The following is a 16,633-nucleotide window of genomic DNA, read 5'->3' on the forward strand; positions in this document are numbered from 1 at the left end:
TGACCCCATTTTTCTGGGTTGTTTAATGCAAAACAACCCAAAGTCGAATGGTCAAATTGACCTTAGTAAGCACATTTTTGACCCAAATTGGGTTATTTTTGACCCAACTGTTTCCACAGTCACTTTTTACCCTTCCTGATGCAGTGTTCGCCACTGAGCCATCCAGCCACTGCCAGCAAAAGTCTACAGCTCACCTTTCTGCCCCAACACCAGACTTTCAGAGATGAATTTGTACTGAGTCGCCAATTCTCAAACAAAAACTCCAAAAGCTACTTTATTAGCCATGAAACATGCATGGCTCTCCTTTCCCACATGCACTGGCATGACGGTCGGTACGTATAACCCTAATCCGAACCTACCCCCCCCCCCCCCCCCAAAAAAAAACAAAACAAAACACAATTGCTTAAAACAACGTGATATATACTATAGCAGGTTCGCAAATAATGAGCACTCTATTACCATTTCAAATGTTTCTCATTGCTAGCGTATTTAGCATCTTTGAGAGTAGAACAGAGATCCTCAGTTTATGACAGAGTGCCATCTCAGAGTCAGAACAGGCCGCAGTGTGCCATTAACCTACGCTAACTCAGCAGTAAAGTCATATTTATGGTAAATATTTATGTTAAACACTAGTAGGCATTAAAAATAAAATAATCCACTGAAAAACAGGAAGTATGGTGGTGACTGACCGTATCTTCTTGTGCCGTGTTATCATGTATTTTTTTTTGCCTTTTCTAATTGGTTGCCATTTGGCAGCGGGCGGCATCCTTGTACCTCCAAAATCATCACGTTTCAGGAGACCACAAAAACTCATTAATATTGCATTATCAACGAGACCAAGCCATTTTCAAAGATGTAAGAAAAATGACCCACATGTGTGGACTGACCAATAAAATACATTTGTGAAAATGGATGGAAATTTCCAAAGGTTTCGGTTAAGTTTCCATGGAAGTTAAGAAATTTTGGAAACTTTCCATTAAAATTATGAGGATTGAGGGGAATTTATGGTAATTAGCTGGTAATTGAGGGTAATTTAATGGGAAAGTTGTGATATTCTAAAGGTGTGCAATACACCAGATGCATGTACATCAACCAGCTAAATCTCAAGAACTCAACTCAAGCCTTTTGCTTAACATAGTCTGACTTCAGCCTAAATGCACGTTGGAAAATAATGAAGTCAAGATAAATAGCTTGTATGAACAAAATGTGGGCGGAAAAAAATGCCACAAAAGGGAACAACATTTTGACTTCATTATCACAATCACGCTCAGTAAATCCATCCTTGCGTTGTCAATCCGTTGCGTGTGATCTGGAGTCTATCCCCGCTGACCTTCGGGACGGGAGGCGGGGTACACCCTGAAGTGTTCACCGGCCAATCGCAGCGCAAATATGGACAACCGACCATTCACATTCACACTTCTGTGCAGTAGGGATGTCACGATAAAGTCAATATCGTGATATCGTGATATTAAAACTGCCACAATATCGTCGTTGTTGTGTTCACAATATTTAAAAGGAACACATCTATTCAAAAAGTCAGGTTGGTTTCCATTTGTGCAGTTCTAGCACCCTCTAGTGGCTAGTTTATTTTCATTACGGATGTTTTGGCCTTCTATGTTTAAAATCTATGCTAATTGCACATGAAGGGGAACCAAATTTGCTTGTGAAGCGATCAATGTGTGCTTGCATTAGCAAGTAAGTGCCTCAATATTGTTATTAGCAATTGTAGGTGGTTTATTTTTTTTTATTTTTTTTATTATTTTTTATTATTATTTTTTTTTAGTATGAGCTCTTTTTCTTTACAATATTGTGATCGCTTTTAAATATCGCCAATGCCCCCACAATATCGTGATAATGATCGTATCGTCACCTTCATATCGTGATAATATTGTATCGTGATGTTTGGATATTGTTACATCCCTACTGTGCCGATGCGCAGCCTGACCGAAACCCATCAGAGTCATGCCATGTGAACTGTACCGCACAGGACAGGTGGGCTCCCCATTATATATAAAAAAAAACTGCACAACACATCTGTGGAGCAGCATTACACCCAATGCAATGACATCCGTGCAACAAAGAGGGAACAGAACATTATCAGAGACGGCACATATCCACAACACACAACTTTTCAAACTTCTCTCACGCTGCAGATGATACAAGAGCGTCACAGCCAGAGCAACAAGACGGAAAAAAAATGTCTGTCAACCACACTTTGCAACACTTTGCAAGTTTATATTTTTCCAATCTGCAATAAATGCCTCTATCTTGCTCATTATAAACATTTTCTATGCAACTTAAAGCTGCTCTCTCTAACATTTTGGCCAAAAATATTTTTACACTAGCCTTTTTATTTGACCATTTATGACTTCTGATTACTCGATGAACACCTTGGCTGTTCGCAATGGGTACTCCTGCAAGCCTCTGGCCAATAGTTTTCAGACAGAATTTGGGTTCGAATTTGCTGCTCTCTGTCTGCGGTTGTGACATCATGTGCGCGTTTGTATGTGAAGAAAGGGAAATGCAGATTCAATTTTCTGCGTCCAGTAGCGATTAATTATATAAATTTTCATCAGTATACGACTTTGGTGCACATAGGACCACACACTATCAAAATTAGATGTATGACAACAAATGCTATTTTAGATATGGCCTTCTTGTGTGCAGTTTGCATAATTTTGAAGTCCATTGACATGAATGGTACTTTGATTACTTCATATGTCTGCGTGTGCCACGGAATTCATGGCAACCAGTCCAGGGTGCACGGTGCCTCTCACCCAAAATGGCCCCGCTCAATGGCGCCCCTAGTGATAAAAAGCAGTATAGAAAATATTTGGAATTTCTAATGTGGAAATGTGCAATTTGTAACATGCAAAAAGTGCACCAGCTTGTTTGTATTCCAACTAAAACGTAAATAACTTGTAGTAGAACATTTTCACACTGCACTTAGTCTGAATTCCAGGTCTCCAATGTTTCCCAGACCTGATAAATAAACAACGCACGTTCCCAAGCTGTAAAAGTGTCACGGACCGCAAAAAGCGGAACCTTCCATTATCCTTAATTGGTGCAATTCATTCGCATGGCGTGTTATGATCTCCACAACCACAGGAGCAAAACGGGGCATGCGCTGTTAATGATCTCGGTATTCAGGCTGGGTGACTAAACACACACACATACTGAGGGAAGACAATTTTAACCACAGTGTAATGGTGAATTAGGCTTCCTCCTGTTGCTGCATGCGTGCGCAGACGAGCTTAAAGGCAAACTTCACATAGCGTTGCCCCGTTGCGTCACATGACAGGTAAGCCCGAGCACGCAGGTCGGCCAGCAGATATTCTTCTTCCCCTGCCTGCCACAAGACGCAATTGCTCTAGAAAAAGTCACCAAAAGTTCTTTTGCTTGACTTTGAAGCGGCTTTTCACACACTTTTTCCGCACCATTCAGGTCTTTAAAACGAATTCCGGCACGTACTGGGTTGCATAATGTTGAGACAAAACAATGCAAACCGTGACTTGAATTCAATCGTGCGCTTGCTTTGTAATCAATAACACAAGGATTGCCACGCACAATAATTGTCTAAATGACAATGAAAATTGTTTTTTTGGGACTGTAATAAATCAAAACCATGTGTACTTATCAATGCAAAATGTCTCCTGTATATCAACATTGATTTCACCACAATTGTGCCAATCACAATCGTATGCTTGTGATTGCAATCGTATTGCATCTGAATATATATAAAAGGGCAACCAAAAAAAAAAATGTTTTGAAAGTCTGCTCGCAATTTTGACACTTATTTGTTAGAAGTGGACAATAAAAAAAAAAAAAAAAAAAGCGACGACGACCGTATTGCAACATCTGCCCGATTGCATGAAATCAAAAATGCTCGTTTGTTTTCAGTGTGCGCGCGCAACACACACTCTTTCTACAGTTTTAATTTTATTTTCTTCACAGCTCGTGCCCTTGCTCGCCTCGTTTAAATAATTCAAGCAGCTGTGTTCGGTATCCGCGGGTGTCCACTTGCCTCGCGTGTCAGTTATCTACGCAATAAAAAAAGAAAGAAAAAAGCCCTCCCATGCAACGTACACACTTAGAAAATAAACGTGCGCATTTACGCGCGCCGTGCGTAAAAGCTGAAACAAGTTGCGGTTCATAAACCCTCAGAGGGGGAGAAAAAAAAAAAAAACTTACCTGGGTGGAAGGTGAATTGCAGCACGACAGACAGCAGCGGTATCAAGCGGTAATCCATAGTTAGACTTCCATGGGTGTAGCTGTGCGCGAGAGCCGGTGAAGGTGTGGGAGGCGGCCGGTTAGAGTGGCGGAGCTCCACTACTCCACAATACTCCACTCTCGTGGGAATAAAAGAAGAAGAAGAAAATGGTGGTGGTGGTGATGATGGTGGTAAAAAAGAAGAGGTGCTCGTAGAAGTCTTCTTCCGAAGCGCGGGTCGGAGTCAGTGGACATCTCCGGGCCCGGAGCGTGCACTGCACGGCGAGCAGGTGTGCGTGACTGGCTGAGACTGCGCCGCGGACATGCTCTTGCGCTCGTGCGTGTGCGTGTGTGTGCGGCCGCCGCGCTGAACCGCACCGCTTAAGAGAGGGAGGGGAGGGAGGTAGGGACGGGGGGGGGGGGGGTGGTGAGAGAGAGAGAGAGAAATTTTATCATTATTTGTTTTCAAAATTTCAAAATAAAAGCCCAAAATTAAAAATTTCAGGGGGTTACCTCTAATTTCTGCATTATTTTTTTGCACCCCTTCAAACCATGATAATTTTAAACTGTTCTGCCTTTTTTTTTTTTTTTGTTTTTTTTTTTTTTTTTGTAGATTTCAAAATACAGTACTACAGTACGATCGCAAAAATAAACATTCTGGCAGTTTTATCTCCAATTTGCCAATTTTTTTGATAGATTGAAACTATCGGTGTGTTAAACTCTTGAGCTTATTTTTATTCCAAAAGCATTTCACTGTAGCTAAAAGCCAAAAATTACGTTTTTTTTTTGTTTTTTTTTTAAATACCTTCAATGAAAGACATTTTTGTTGTTGTTGAAAAATCTAAAGAAATATGCAAGTACAGATACCAGGCGTCAGTATCAGGTCGAACGCAGCCTTATTTCAATGTATCGGTACTTGTGACTGTGACCGATACCTGTATCGGTCACCCTCTTGTGGCCATTTTAAGATCAGGAACTAGAAATGAGAAGAATAGAATATTTCCATTAATTTAGTGTTTTAATTTTTAAGGGAACCATATTAGGATATTTACCGGTACATATTTCTGTAAAATTACCTGTTATTGTTTTGTGGGGACATTTTATGTATCAAATTACTAGTGGTCTCAAAGTCTTCGGAATTGAGGGTCAGCAGTCCCTTTCCAAACTTCCTTTGGAATTTCATAGTTATGTTATCACTTTTTTCCATCTCCTTCACTTTCGAGACTGAAATTTCTGACATTTCCAAACCCTGACTATGAAAAAATGCCCCGGAACACCAAATGTAATTGACCTCAGACAAGGTGAAGTCCATTGGGATGCCTTTCAAATCAGCCAAATCATACAATTCCGAACTCTAACTAAGTGTGTTGAAACACCACTTTGAAAGCGCCTACCGTGAAATGTCTGCCCTGTGATGACAGTGTGCATTGGAATGCCACAACCTGTCTAACTTGGACAAAGAAAAGTCCTATTGGAATGGCACTCAAACATCTCCAACTGGAAATTCTGCAGCCTTTCCTAGGAAGTGAGCATTTGATAGTCAAATATTTCCAAACTCAGAGATAAACAAGTACATGGCACCGTACTCGATGGAAATTTCAGACCTTAGACTAAGAAAAGCACATTAAAACACCCAAAAATGTCCCATCACTGATGAGGAAAAACTCAGAGAACTGAAATTGTTCATTTTCAGCTTCTACCAAGGACATTTAAATCGTAAAAGTCTATTGAAATGTGCATAAATCATCATAAATGTTGGACTTCCAACTGCAATTGGAATTTTACGTGAAAAATTCCAACCATAAATTTTCAACCACCAATTATGATTGGAATGCTAATTGAATAACACCAAACATGGATTTTGAACCGCTATGCTAAGAAAAGAGCATTTTAGCGAACCCCATCCTCTGTTATTCGCTAAAAAATTGGACTATTCACTGGATTTGTGCTCTGGGCCATAAGATTGAAAATGTAAAATGTATTTACTTGTAAAAAAAACAAACTTGTATTCACATTTCAAAATGTTTGCTTTGTTCTTGTTTCGTTACCTTATTCTTTACTGCACAGCCGATATTTATGTTCATGTACAGCACTTTGTTTGTTCTTAAGGCACTTTATAAATAAAGTTGAGTTGAGTTATTTTTGTTCAATGCTAGTGCGAGGATTTGTTGGCCCACGTGTGAAATCGCGTCAGCTTGGGCTAATATGCTGTAGCTAATAATGTTGAAGAGCCTCGTAAAACTGAATATGGTCATTTATGTGACATGGTTTCATGATTGTGTACATGCACATCATGCATGATGTTGATATATTATTACGCTCTCCATTTTCATTGCTTTATTTTCCCACCATCTTGTGGCATTCATACATAATAGTGGCATATTTCAGACTTCCCAACTATCTTAAGTCCTCTATTAATCCTATGTCCACCAAACTTATAAGTTATGTTGTGCTCCAAAATTTTGACTTGTCATTCCACACAGTGTGGACTTATTGAACCCGGTTCAAATAAACCACTAGTTTACAACGACCCTTTATGTTTTGTTCCCTCCTGAGATCACATGTTGCACCATTTGAACGCTGGCACACAACTCGCACACGCCTGGAGGCCGCATCTTCAATTGTTGACAGAAATAAGGACGGAATCGTTAGGGGAGGGGCTGGCTGTTGTGGGTGTTTAAAAATAATAATAAAAAAAAACAGACATAACATTTATTTGCTGTTTGTTGGTGTCTTGTGACATCCTGTTCTACCACAGTAATGTCCAAAGGTTTGCTCGCCACATATCCTAATTATAAAATCAAACAAAATACCAAACTTTATTTTTAGTTACGTTTTGTTTCAATTGAATTTCACAACATAACACACAAAATTGTGATTAAAAAAAAATAAAAAATACACTTCACACTTAGGCATATAACTTTCTGCTTTTGTTTTAATTTGGGGTTAAAATTTTAGGAAAAATAGATGGTTGCAGTTCAAAATCAAAATTTATAGCATAATTTAATAATTTAATTTAATAAATTTAATAGCATGGCAAACTAGACTAATGCAATTTCTGGAGAAATTGTGTGGGAATGCTGAAAGAATATTGAGAGATAAATGATGAAATTATAACCTCCTGGTTACTGGACAATGTGCTTTACCAACTGTGCCACCGAGCAGTATCGGACACCTGGTAATGATGATAAGTTATATATATGGAAGTGGGCGTGTAAAGTGATACTTAGAAAAAGTGCAATGATTGTCCCATTGAAAATGAATGGGGAAATGTTAAATTGTGCAAATAATGTAAGTATAATGTGGAATCAGACGATATATACCCCGGGAAGCGTGATTTTTTTTTTTTTTTAAGCTAGTTAAAATTTGAACAATGTAAATTGGAATTATTATGTGGGAGTTGTTCGGCGGCAAAAAAGTGTGGAGAATAAAAATCACAATAACATGTGGGAATGCTTCAGCATTCTCACAACTATGGGGTGAATTTGAAGTCAATTTTCAAGTCAAGTTTGTTTTGCCCTTAATCACACAAACAGAACTAATTACTTTACAGGCGGCAAGAAAAAAAACTAAGGTAAATACAGTACATAACAATGGAGAAGAGGCAATAAAAAAAAGGCCAAAATCCAAAATTGGTTCAAGAAGCAGTCCCATTGTTAACACTTACATTGGCTGGATCTACTGTTACATGACAAGGCTAAAATCTGATTGGGGGAAAAAAATAACACACAAATGCACACACTTTAAGCAGTGCAAGTCAAGAGAAACACTACAAAAAATTTTCAGTTTTCACAGATCAGGTGGAATGACTACAGAGTACATTGCTGCTTTCTTCCACAAATTACAGCAAATGTGCTCATGTCACATTTTTACCAGACTTGTGATTTATGGTGAACAGTTTATAACTGGCCACTCTGTTATATGTTGACAAACCAAGAGGCCACATATGATAGTCGTGCACCGTCGTAAATGTGTGAATGAGGTCAAGCAACAAGTGAGGCGTTTCGTAGGCTCTCATTGGCTGCGTTATTTAGCATGTGTTTGCGTTCAAAATGCAAAAATACAGCTTCGGTGCTATTAAAAAAAAAAAAGTTCTGGCATGTGTTCCTCATAAATTTCAACAATCAAATACATTTTATGGATTCACTCGTTTCAGGTTATGCAACAATCTTGTACAGATGCATTGGCCCCGCCTTTGATGTGCATACCAGAGTATATTGTGGCCCTGATGAGTTTTTGGCTTGCAGAATAAGTCGCTTTAATGAGCAACAGCAATTTCCAGTGTTGGTACGCCGCCAGGTATCTGGTCTACTTTGTGTCTACCCTCTATAAATTGTGCCTCTCGTCTGCCATCAACTCTTAAGCACTCTTAACGGCTCGGGTGGCTCACGCGCTGAAACCGTACCTCTAATTGAACATCCTCAACACATTAACGCTTGTAAACGACACGTCAGTTATCACGCATTGATTATTTTCTTTTCTTTAATTCACATTAGCGGCGCTACAATAGACACCAGAGAGCACGTTGGAGCCCGTCTACGTTGGGTTGGTGTGCAATTACAATTATGCCGGCATGCGCATGTATGAGAAAAAGGGAGCAGTAAACACAAAAGGCGTTGCCACTGTTTGGTGTTAGACATACTTTCAAAACATTAGCCACTGTGACAGACGTCAAGATTTTTGTTTCAAGTTAAAAAAAAATGTAACAAAAAAAAAAATCTGGCGGAATGTTCATAATGGGACACAATGGTTCTATCATGCCAGTTATAAAATAAATGGTATTTCCTATGGGAAATAATGCAGAATTATTAGTTCCAGATCCAATCTGTTGCCATTGCTAAACCTTTATCAAATCAACTTGTTGCTTTATGTGTCTATTGTGATTAGATTTATTTTAGCATTGTTCAGATTCACTTAGCCTGGGCTGGTATCTATGTTGATGGCTATGTGTCGAACTTTATACAGACTTGCTCAAGTTTACTTTGTGAGTCTGCCTTGGCCAGATTGACGCCGTTGTTGGGCTTCGAAATTGACCTTGTGCAGATTCACTCAATTTGGGCCATTTTGGGTCACTCAGCTTTATATAGTTAAACTCACTCTTAAAAACATCCATCCATCCATCTTCTTGACCGCTTATTCCTCACAAGGGTCGCAGGGGGTGCTGGAGCCTATCTCAGCTGGCTTTGGGCAGTGGGCGGGGTACACCCGGGACTGGTTGCCAGCCAATCGCAGGGCACACAGAGACGAACAACCCGTGTTAGGTTTAGATGGTTGTTTCGGAAGGTGAACTTGGGTTGGCGTTGAGTTGGTCTTAGAGCCGCATGTGACTCTTTCGTCCCGTGACCTTGGAAATGAAACTTAACGGATTTAATTTGCGGGGTAGTGTTAAGTGAAACGGGCAATGATTAGAGCGTGAAGGTTGGGTTGGCGTTTGGTTTAGAGTTACACTGAAGGTAGTTTATCAAACCAGTTTGTCTGTGTCAACCAGCCACAGAAGCTCAAATCAACAATATCAACATCCGTCTGCGAGATGCTTGTTTTGCAAATTTGACGCGCGCCGTGCCGGACAAATCGGCGAAACGTCCTATTCGATACACCACTTGTTGACATTCATGCAGTTGTTTTCTGTGGTGAATCATCTATAATCATGCCATGGTGGCTTTAAATCCAATTCAGTGCAGAAAATACCTTAAGTCAATAGACTGGAGTTGACGTCACATTATATGAACTTATATAATACTTTTTCTTTAGTCTGGTTCCGTCTCTTCAGTCTATTCTCAGCCAGTCGTGAGAACTATTGAGAACAAGCTTATACATGCAATCCTGTGTCTGCCTTGCTCATGAAGACGGCCCGTGCCTCTCACATGGCATGACAACGTTCTACATATCTAGAGTTTGATCAACTTTTCGTCAAGTTTTTTTTTCTCCCCTTTTCAAGATCTTATCACATGCCCGTAAGCAACCGTGCTGGTGTCGGCACTCGGTCTCCCGTTGGCACGCTGCTCTCGTTTTCCATCGCACGACTGAGAAGGACAATGTGTGTGGTCGAAGTCGGTGGCCCACGCTTTTTGTTCTTCATTCTCTTCAGCAACAGTCGTGTTTCAGAGTCTGCCAATCGCCTGCCAAAAGCGACAGGTTGCACGGCGCTTTAGCCAATAAGGCCAATCAAGGAACCGTGGAAAAATAACCTCCTGTAAAGTGGCTCCATAACAACTTTAGTCCAGTCAAGTCCACCATTCTACCCTAAACTGCAGTGAATCAAAGAGTTAAACAATTCCATCATGTAAAGAGCCATAATTTGAATCTCCAACACTGAAATCGGAGTTTTTTGAAATCATTAGCACAGCTGGAGTTTTGGAACAAGTTAATCAAGATCCAAAAGCAGAATCCTTTGACGAAACATCCAGAACATTTGGACGTTTGGGCCTGTTGACTCACTGTAACATAATCCCATTTCATTTATTTTCCCCTTATCTTTGTTTTTCGTCATTGGCCTGCTTTTCTTTGGTTTGTCTGATTTTTGGTGGAGATAAAGAAATCGCCTCCAACGCACCACATGCAGTTTGGCAAAAGTCCCGGTAAAACAAAAACACAAAGCAGGGCTAAGAATGCAACCGGAACAAAGCGGGTGAAGGAAATACCATAAATAAGTTAATAATAGAAGCGCAACAAAATAAACCAAATCCACAATAATCATCCAATTCCATTCAATCAGTTGGCACTTCATCACTCCTGTCATTGTGACATTTGTGGGTTTCTACTGCAGGTCTGACTTCATCTTCATTGGCCTGCTTTTCATTCACTATTAACATGTCATTAGGCGATGAAGACATCAATCATAACAGCACTAATTGCTTGTTTGTAACTTTGTGTGTGTGTTAAGTAAATCCAATACAGTATTTATAGCTTTTCAGTCTTTAAGCTACTGAACGAAAATTCAATTTTGAATCGCTACTGCTACCTGTTGACGGAAAATGAAACGGCACACAACCTTCTTCACATACGCGCATTGTACATGACGTCATATCCACAGATAGAGGGCAGGAAATTCAAACCTGAATCCAATCTGAAAACTTTTGCCTAGAAGCTTGCAGGAGTATCCATTGTGAACACCTAAGATGTTTCAGCCATAAATGGTCAAATAAAAAGGCTCTTGTGAAGAAGATATTTTTGGGCAAATTGTTACAGAGAGCAGCTTTAAGATTTTGGATCGGATGTTGCAAAGGACAGATATTTTGCCAAAATACATCATGCAATTACTGACTTAAAAAAAAAAAAAAAAAACATCAAATGGTAGTAACCTTACATAAAATCACTGGGAAGTAAGCCTTTTAGGTTGTCAGTGGAGTTTTCAACTTGGATTGATGTGTTTGTTGTTTGCGCTTGCAGTGAGTTTCACATGGGATGTTGAAACATAACATGTTTCACCAGTGACTATAAATCCAAGTAGTGTTTTCACGGACCATGAAGGAAGCCTTGTATTTTGCGGCCTGTGAACAGGGAGAAAAAAAAAATGCAGAATTCATGTGACTTATCGAGCATCCCTGTTGTTGCCTGAGAGTAAGACGATTTGTGTTTTATCAGGGAGGTCACGGAGCAGGTTCGAGTTGTCGTTTCGCTCCAAAAGTTTTTACACTTTATTGGTATGTTTTGAATCTTTATTCATATTATTCACTCAGATAATAAAGGAATCCAGCAAATTGGGGGACCGTATTACACACAAGTACAGAGAAAAAACAGCTTTTAAGGGGTGATTTTGAGGGACCTATTTGAGGGCGGCATGGCTCAGTGGTAGAGTGGTCATCTCCCAACTGTGAGTTTGTGGGTTCAAATGTGTCATTGAGCCTGATATGAATGGTCGTCATTTCCTGTAACTTCCTCAAGGGCAAGTTGTTGTTGTTTTTCAAACTTTTCTCTCCTGGCAGGTAAGAAACACAGGAGGATTATCATGCAACTTTCCCTGCAGGCCTTTTCTGCATATCTTAATATTCTGCATATCTAAATATTGTCCTAGTCAACGACTGCACAGTGTTGTTCCTTAACAGGTAGTAAGAATTCAGAGTGGTGAGCTCGTTTCAACAACGTGGAGATTCACACTCTTGCATGAAATAAATGATGATGAATAATGTATTGCTGGTCATTTAAGTTCAAGGTGAGCTGGTTCAAATCACCTTTAGTAACCTCTATCCTTACTGATAGGACAACTATGCACTAGTTGACAGTTCCATGCAACTAGTGACACAGCCATTCTACTAATGCATCACAGCTGGTCTATAGTGTGTCTTACTAGGTGATGACAAAGCGTGCACTCGTCCATGGCTGGATATCAAGGATATCGAATAAACACCCAAACCTTATTCCAGATATGTGATGATTGTCATTTTGCCTGAAGACTCCTGGATAGTTCCGCCCATCTGTTTCAGCTTATACAGCCTTAGCTGTAGTCTAAACCTGATGATCTCATTGCTCTATATCAATGTTGAGAAATGTGAAGCACGTGTTGTTGACCAGGTTCCCCGCTGCTCGGATGTTGAGGTAACCCCGATGCCACCTTTGCCATACTGTAGAGTTCGGGAGACAACTTTCAAAAATGTTATACTATTGTGTATGGTATTTCTAAATAATGCCCTTTAACTTATTCACTCCCAGCCATTTTCACAGAAGCAGTCCCGTTCGCTGTTTTACTGGATTTTGACAGATTTTGCAAGGCCCACAGAATATTGTTTTCTATTGCTATGAAAGGGGCGGCACGGTAGGCGAGTGGTTAGCACGTCCGCTTCCCAGTTCTGAGGTCTCCGGTTCGAGTCCAGGCTCGGACCTTCCTGGGTGGAGTTTGCATGTTCTCCCCGTGCCCGCGTGGGTCTTCTCCGGGTACTCCGGTCTCCTCCCACATTCCAAAGACATGCATGGCAGGTTAATTGGGCGCTCCGAATTGTCCCTAGGTGTGCGTGTGCGTGTGAGTGTGGATGGTTGTTCGTCTCTGTGTGCCCTGCGATTGGTTGGCAACCAGTCCAGGGTGTCCCCTGCCTACTGCCCAGAGCCAGCTAAGATAGGCGCCAGCAGCCCCCGCGACCCTTGTGAGGAATAAGCGGTCAAGAAAATGGATGGATGGATATTGCTATAAAAGCACGGAACCTACCAAAAGAAAGATTAAAGTCTCTTCTTTCATCAGGAAAAAAAGTATGTTTCTATCTGTTTCCATTTTGCAGCAATTAGCATTAGAAGAGAGCTAAGTTTCATCAGTTCTCACAAATCTATTTAAAATTCTAAGTAATTGAGCTTTTTTTCTACATGGCCCTGGTTTATCTCCTTTGCTCTGCTGCCACCTGCTGGCCGTTTGTGTAATAACTACCATTTCTGCAATCGTTCTTTGCAGTTGAGAGGCTGCATCAAAGCCTTCTGTATGCTCTAGCATAAAAAAAAACTAACAAAAAAAATGTGCTTTAAATGACTCATTGAAATAAATTCCCAACCCTAACTCTTCCTGAACCGTAACCCAAATAGCAACCTGGGCATCACTGCAATTTAACACAAACCTACCTGAGTTTAACCCAAACTGTAATCAAGACTAGCCCAATAGGACATAGGACCGACCCCGAAAACCAGACATGGACAATTAAATGTATTTCTTATGGCGATACCCTACCCCTGATATCCTTAAATTAAGCAACATCAAAAGTATCCATCAATCCAACAGTTGTTTTTTTCCCCTGCAACGTTCGTGCCGTACAGTGACACATTCATAATTTGTCAGGTTATGAAATAAAACTTTATTCATTACCATCTTCAACTGCTGAAAATGAGAACACACGCTTCTATAACTCAGGGGACAGAATTAATGGATTTCTTCACTGGAGCCGAACTGCTGTGATTATCGCTTTGGGCGTCTCCATCATCTTGGATGCAACAATTCCCTTCTCATGTGTGTATATACACAGCGACCGTTCGTAAGGAACACGAGTGAAAGCAGAATTTGCCGAAAAGTACCGCAGTGGAGTCATAAGCATCATGGTGGAACAATATGTACCGCTTGGAAAAATAGTGTAAGGTAATTTTCAACAAAGCATGAAGTTCAACCCTCAGAGCAAATTTTGAAACTCCTCAAGGGAAACGTGAGGGAATGTTTGACATAGAGTGATGAATGGTAAATATACGATTAAGTTACAACTGTGTTTATTTTACATTTAAATGTCAAATACACAAAAACCCGTTAAGCCCTTTTTTGGGGGGACAAAAATAGTATCGCCTTTCAGTTATCTTGAGCAAAATACAAAATTTTTACTTGGCGTACATGAGCACTAAAATTCAAAACGGGTAATTTTTCGTAATGGCTTCAAAGACCTGACACTTCCATTACTGTCATAGAGAAGAAATTTGGAACTATCATTGTTGGATTTGAAAGATTCGTCATGAGGTCTTTGCATGGTAACAATCAAATGTTTACAAGAAAAGCGCGATGTGTAGTCTTACCTGAGGATGATTAAAATGTCCTGTCTTTATTGTGTCTCTAATATTTGTTTATTCCATCTCATTTTTGATTAAAAAAAACAAACATAGGACATAAATAAAACAAACTGTGACGTGAAGCAGTGGCTGGTGTTTTTGTGTCAGTTTGTGACGCTACGTCAGTAACGTCACCGTGTGAGAATGATTGACAGCTACTCATCTCGTCTTCCCGTTAGTGAGAGTGCTACTAAATAAAACAGACACCGTAATGTCATCAAAAAGAAGCGGCGCGGAAAAACGGAAGAAAAAGAAAACTGAAAATGACAAACGGCCAAAGGGGAAAGGTAAGGGACTTGATGCTGATGGATAGTTGGAGGTGAAACTCCATTTTATTTTATTTGTTTTATCAAGTTTGTTTATTTGTTTTGCGAGCCAACTCGCTAGCCTCTGGCATTTATTTATAGATGTTAACTTTCTCTTGGCCCGCCCCTAGTTCAACTCGTATGATATATAAATTATTGTAGAACATGCATAAAAGTGACACATTCGTAATTAGGTACAAACACTGTACATCACAGTTTTTAATATAAAAACAGATTGATTTTTAATTAATATTCTGTATTATTAGGAATCTCTTCATTGTAGTTTGGCACTCTAGGGGGACCTAGAAACGGCCTTATATTAGTTGACCACCTGGAAAAGAATCCGTTCTCAGTATTCTCTGTTTTTCTGACTTTATTTGTGTCAGTCCGTCTTATGAAAGCAAAGTATCTCCCCGGTGAGCCTCGAGGTCCTCCGGAGTGCCTGTAACACCCACAGCTGGCGATCACATGAACGGCGGGGTGTTGTGCCCCCGGCCACGGTCTGCAATCAAAAAGCACATGACACAGCCACACCAGTTAATAGCGCACACATGAACCCAGCGCACAAAAACAAGACACATAAGCACATAAACGTTTTCAATAAACATTGTAGTCAATCACCGAGGAAGCAACAAGAGGAGAATTGTTCCATAGCTGAATAGAATGAGTAAAGATGGTGGGGGGGGGTAGGAGTCATGTATGAGAACGGATTTAGCGCAGTGATGCCGATAACATTTAGTCTTTTCGTTTTGTCTAAATTTGGGAGCAGATATCAAAAATCCGTCACTAAGTTCAACGCATTTGGCTTGGGGGGAGACAATTTTGTGTGATTTATTGTACTACGCATATTCAATACCACATATGGTCCACAACCCTCACATTTGTACCATCTGTTGCCTTGATCGTTGTTGTTTTTTTTTTTTAATGTCATCTCAATTTACTGTGGTGACATAAACCAAATTTGTATGAAAATCTGAACGTGTCGTATATCACTAATTTACACTAAAACAATAGTAATGTGAAAATTACAGCAAACGTATGAAAAACACGTAAAGATCAAGAATATAAGACCTTTTGAATGATCAATTTTTTTTTCTTTGTATCTCCTTATTGACTATAGAACAGTTAATATCACCAAAAAGAACCATTGCATTGTTTTTAACTAAAAAAACCAAAACAAAAAAAATCTAAAACCTTTTTTTAATATACAAATTTGTGTTGATTACACACTAAAAAAAAAAACAAGAGCAACAACAAAATCCAAGTTTATAATCTGTCAAATTTACCCAGGGTATGTTTAAAAGGAGACTTTGCTGAAAGCTGCTAGCAAGATTTGAATGTAGCATCATTTCACTCGTCGTGACGAATCTGACCAAAGTTTGCGTACATGAGCATGTTTCTTCAACATGGCCGTTCATGAAGGCATGCGATCATGAAAGTACATAGCCGTGACAAAGTCTCACAGAGATAACCAGCTTCAACAAAATAGCAGCACTAGCACTAATAAGCTAGCATTAGCACTGTAAACAAGCCAATGTTAGCCACAGCTACTTGGTTGGTAGCAGAAATGTTATTGGTTGGAAAATTGACATTCAATTAGAGAGTTTTTGTTTTAT

General features: G+C 39.8%; 2 protein-coding genes across 8 annotated transcripts in view; one reads left to right on the top strand and one right to left on the bottom strand.

The window, feature by feature from the left end:
* Positions 1-4,559, bottom strand: part of kita (KIT proto-oncogene, receptor tyrosine kinase a) — a 31,865-nt gene extending 27,306 nt beyond the window's left edge. For both annotated transcript variants that reach the window (XM_077533529.1, XM_077533528.1), the window contains exon 1: positions 4,192-4,559. In XM_077533529.1, coding sequence (XP_077389655.1) covers positions 4,192-4,249 — 58 coding nt within the window. In that variant the 5' untranslated portion in view covers positions 4,250-4,559. The remainder of the gene's footprint in view (positions 1-4,191) is intronic.
* LOC144026660 (uncharacterized) overlaps positions 1-16,633 on the top strand; it is a 144,050-nt gene that overhangs the window by 40,534 nt on the left and 86,883 nt on the right. The gene's annotated exons all lie outside the window — the stretch shown is intronic.

Source organism: Festucalex cinctus, chromosome 10 (genome assembly GCF_051991245.1).
Source record: "Festucalex cinctus isolate MCC-2025b chromosome 10, RoL_Fcin_1.0, whole genome shotgun sequence".
Classification (NCBI taxonomy): Eukaryota; Metazoa; Chordata; class Actinopteri; order Syngnathiformes; family Syngnathidae; genus Festucalex; species Festucalex cinctus.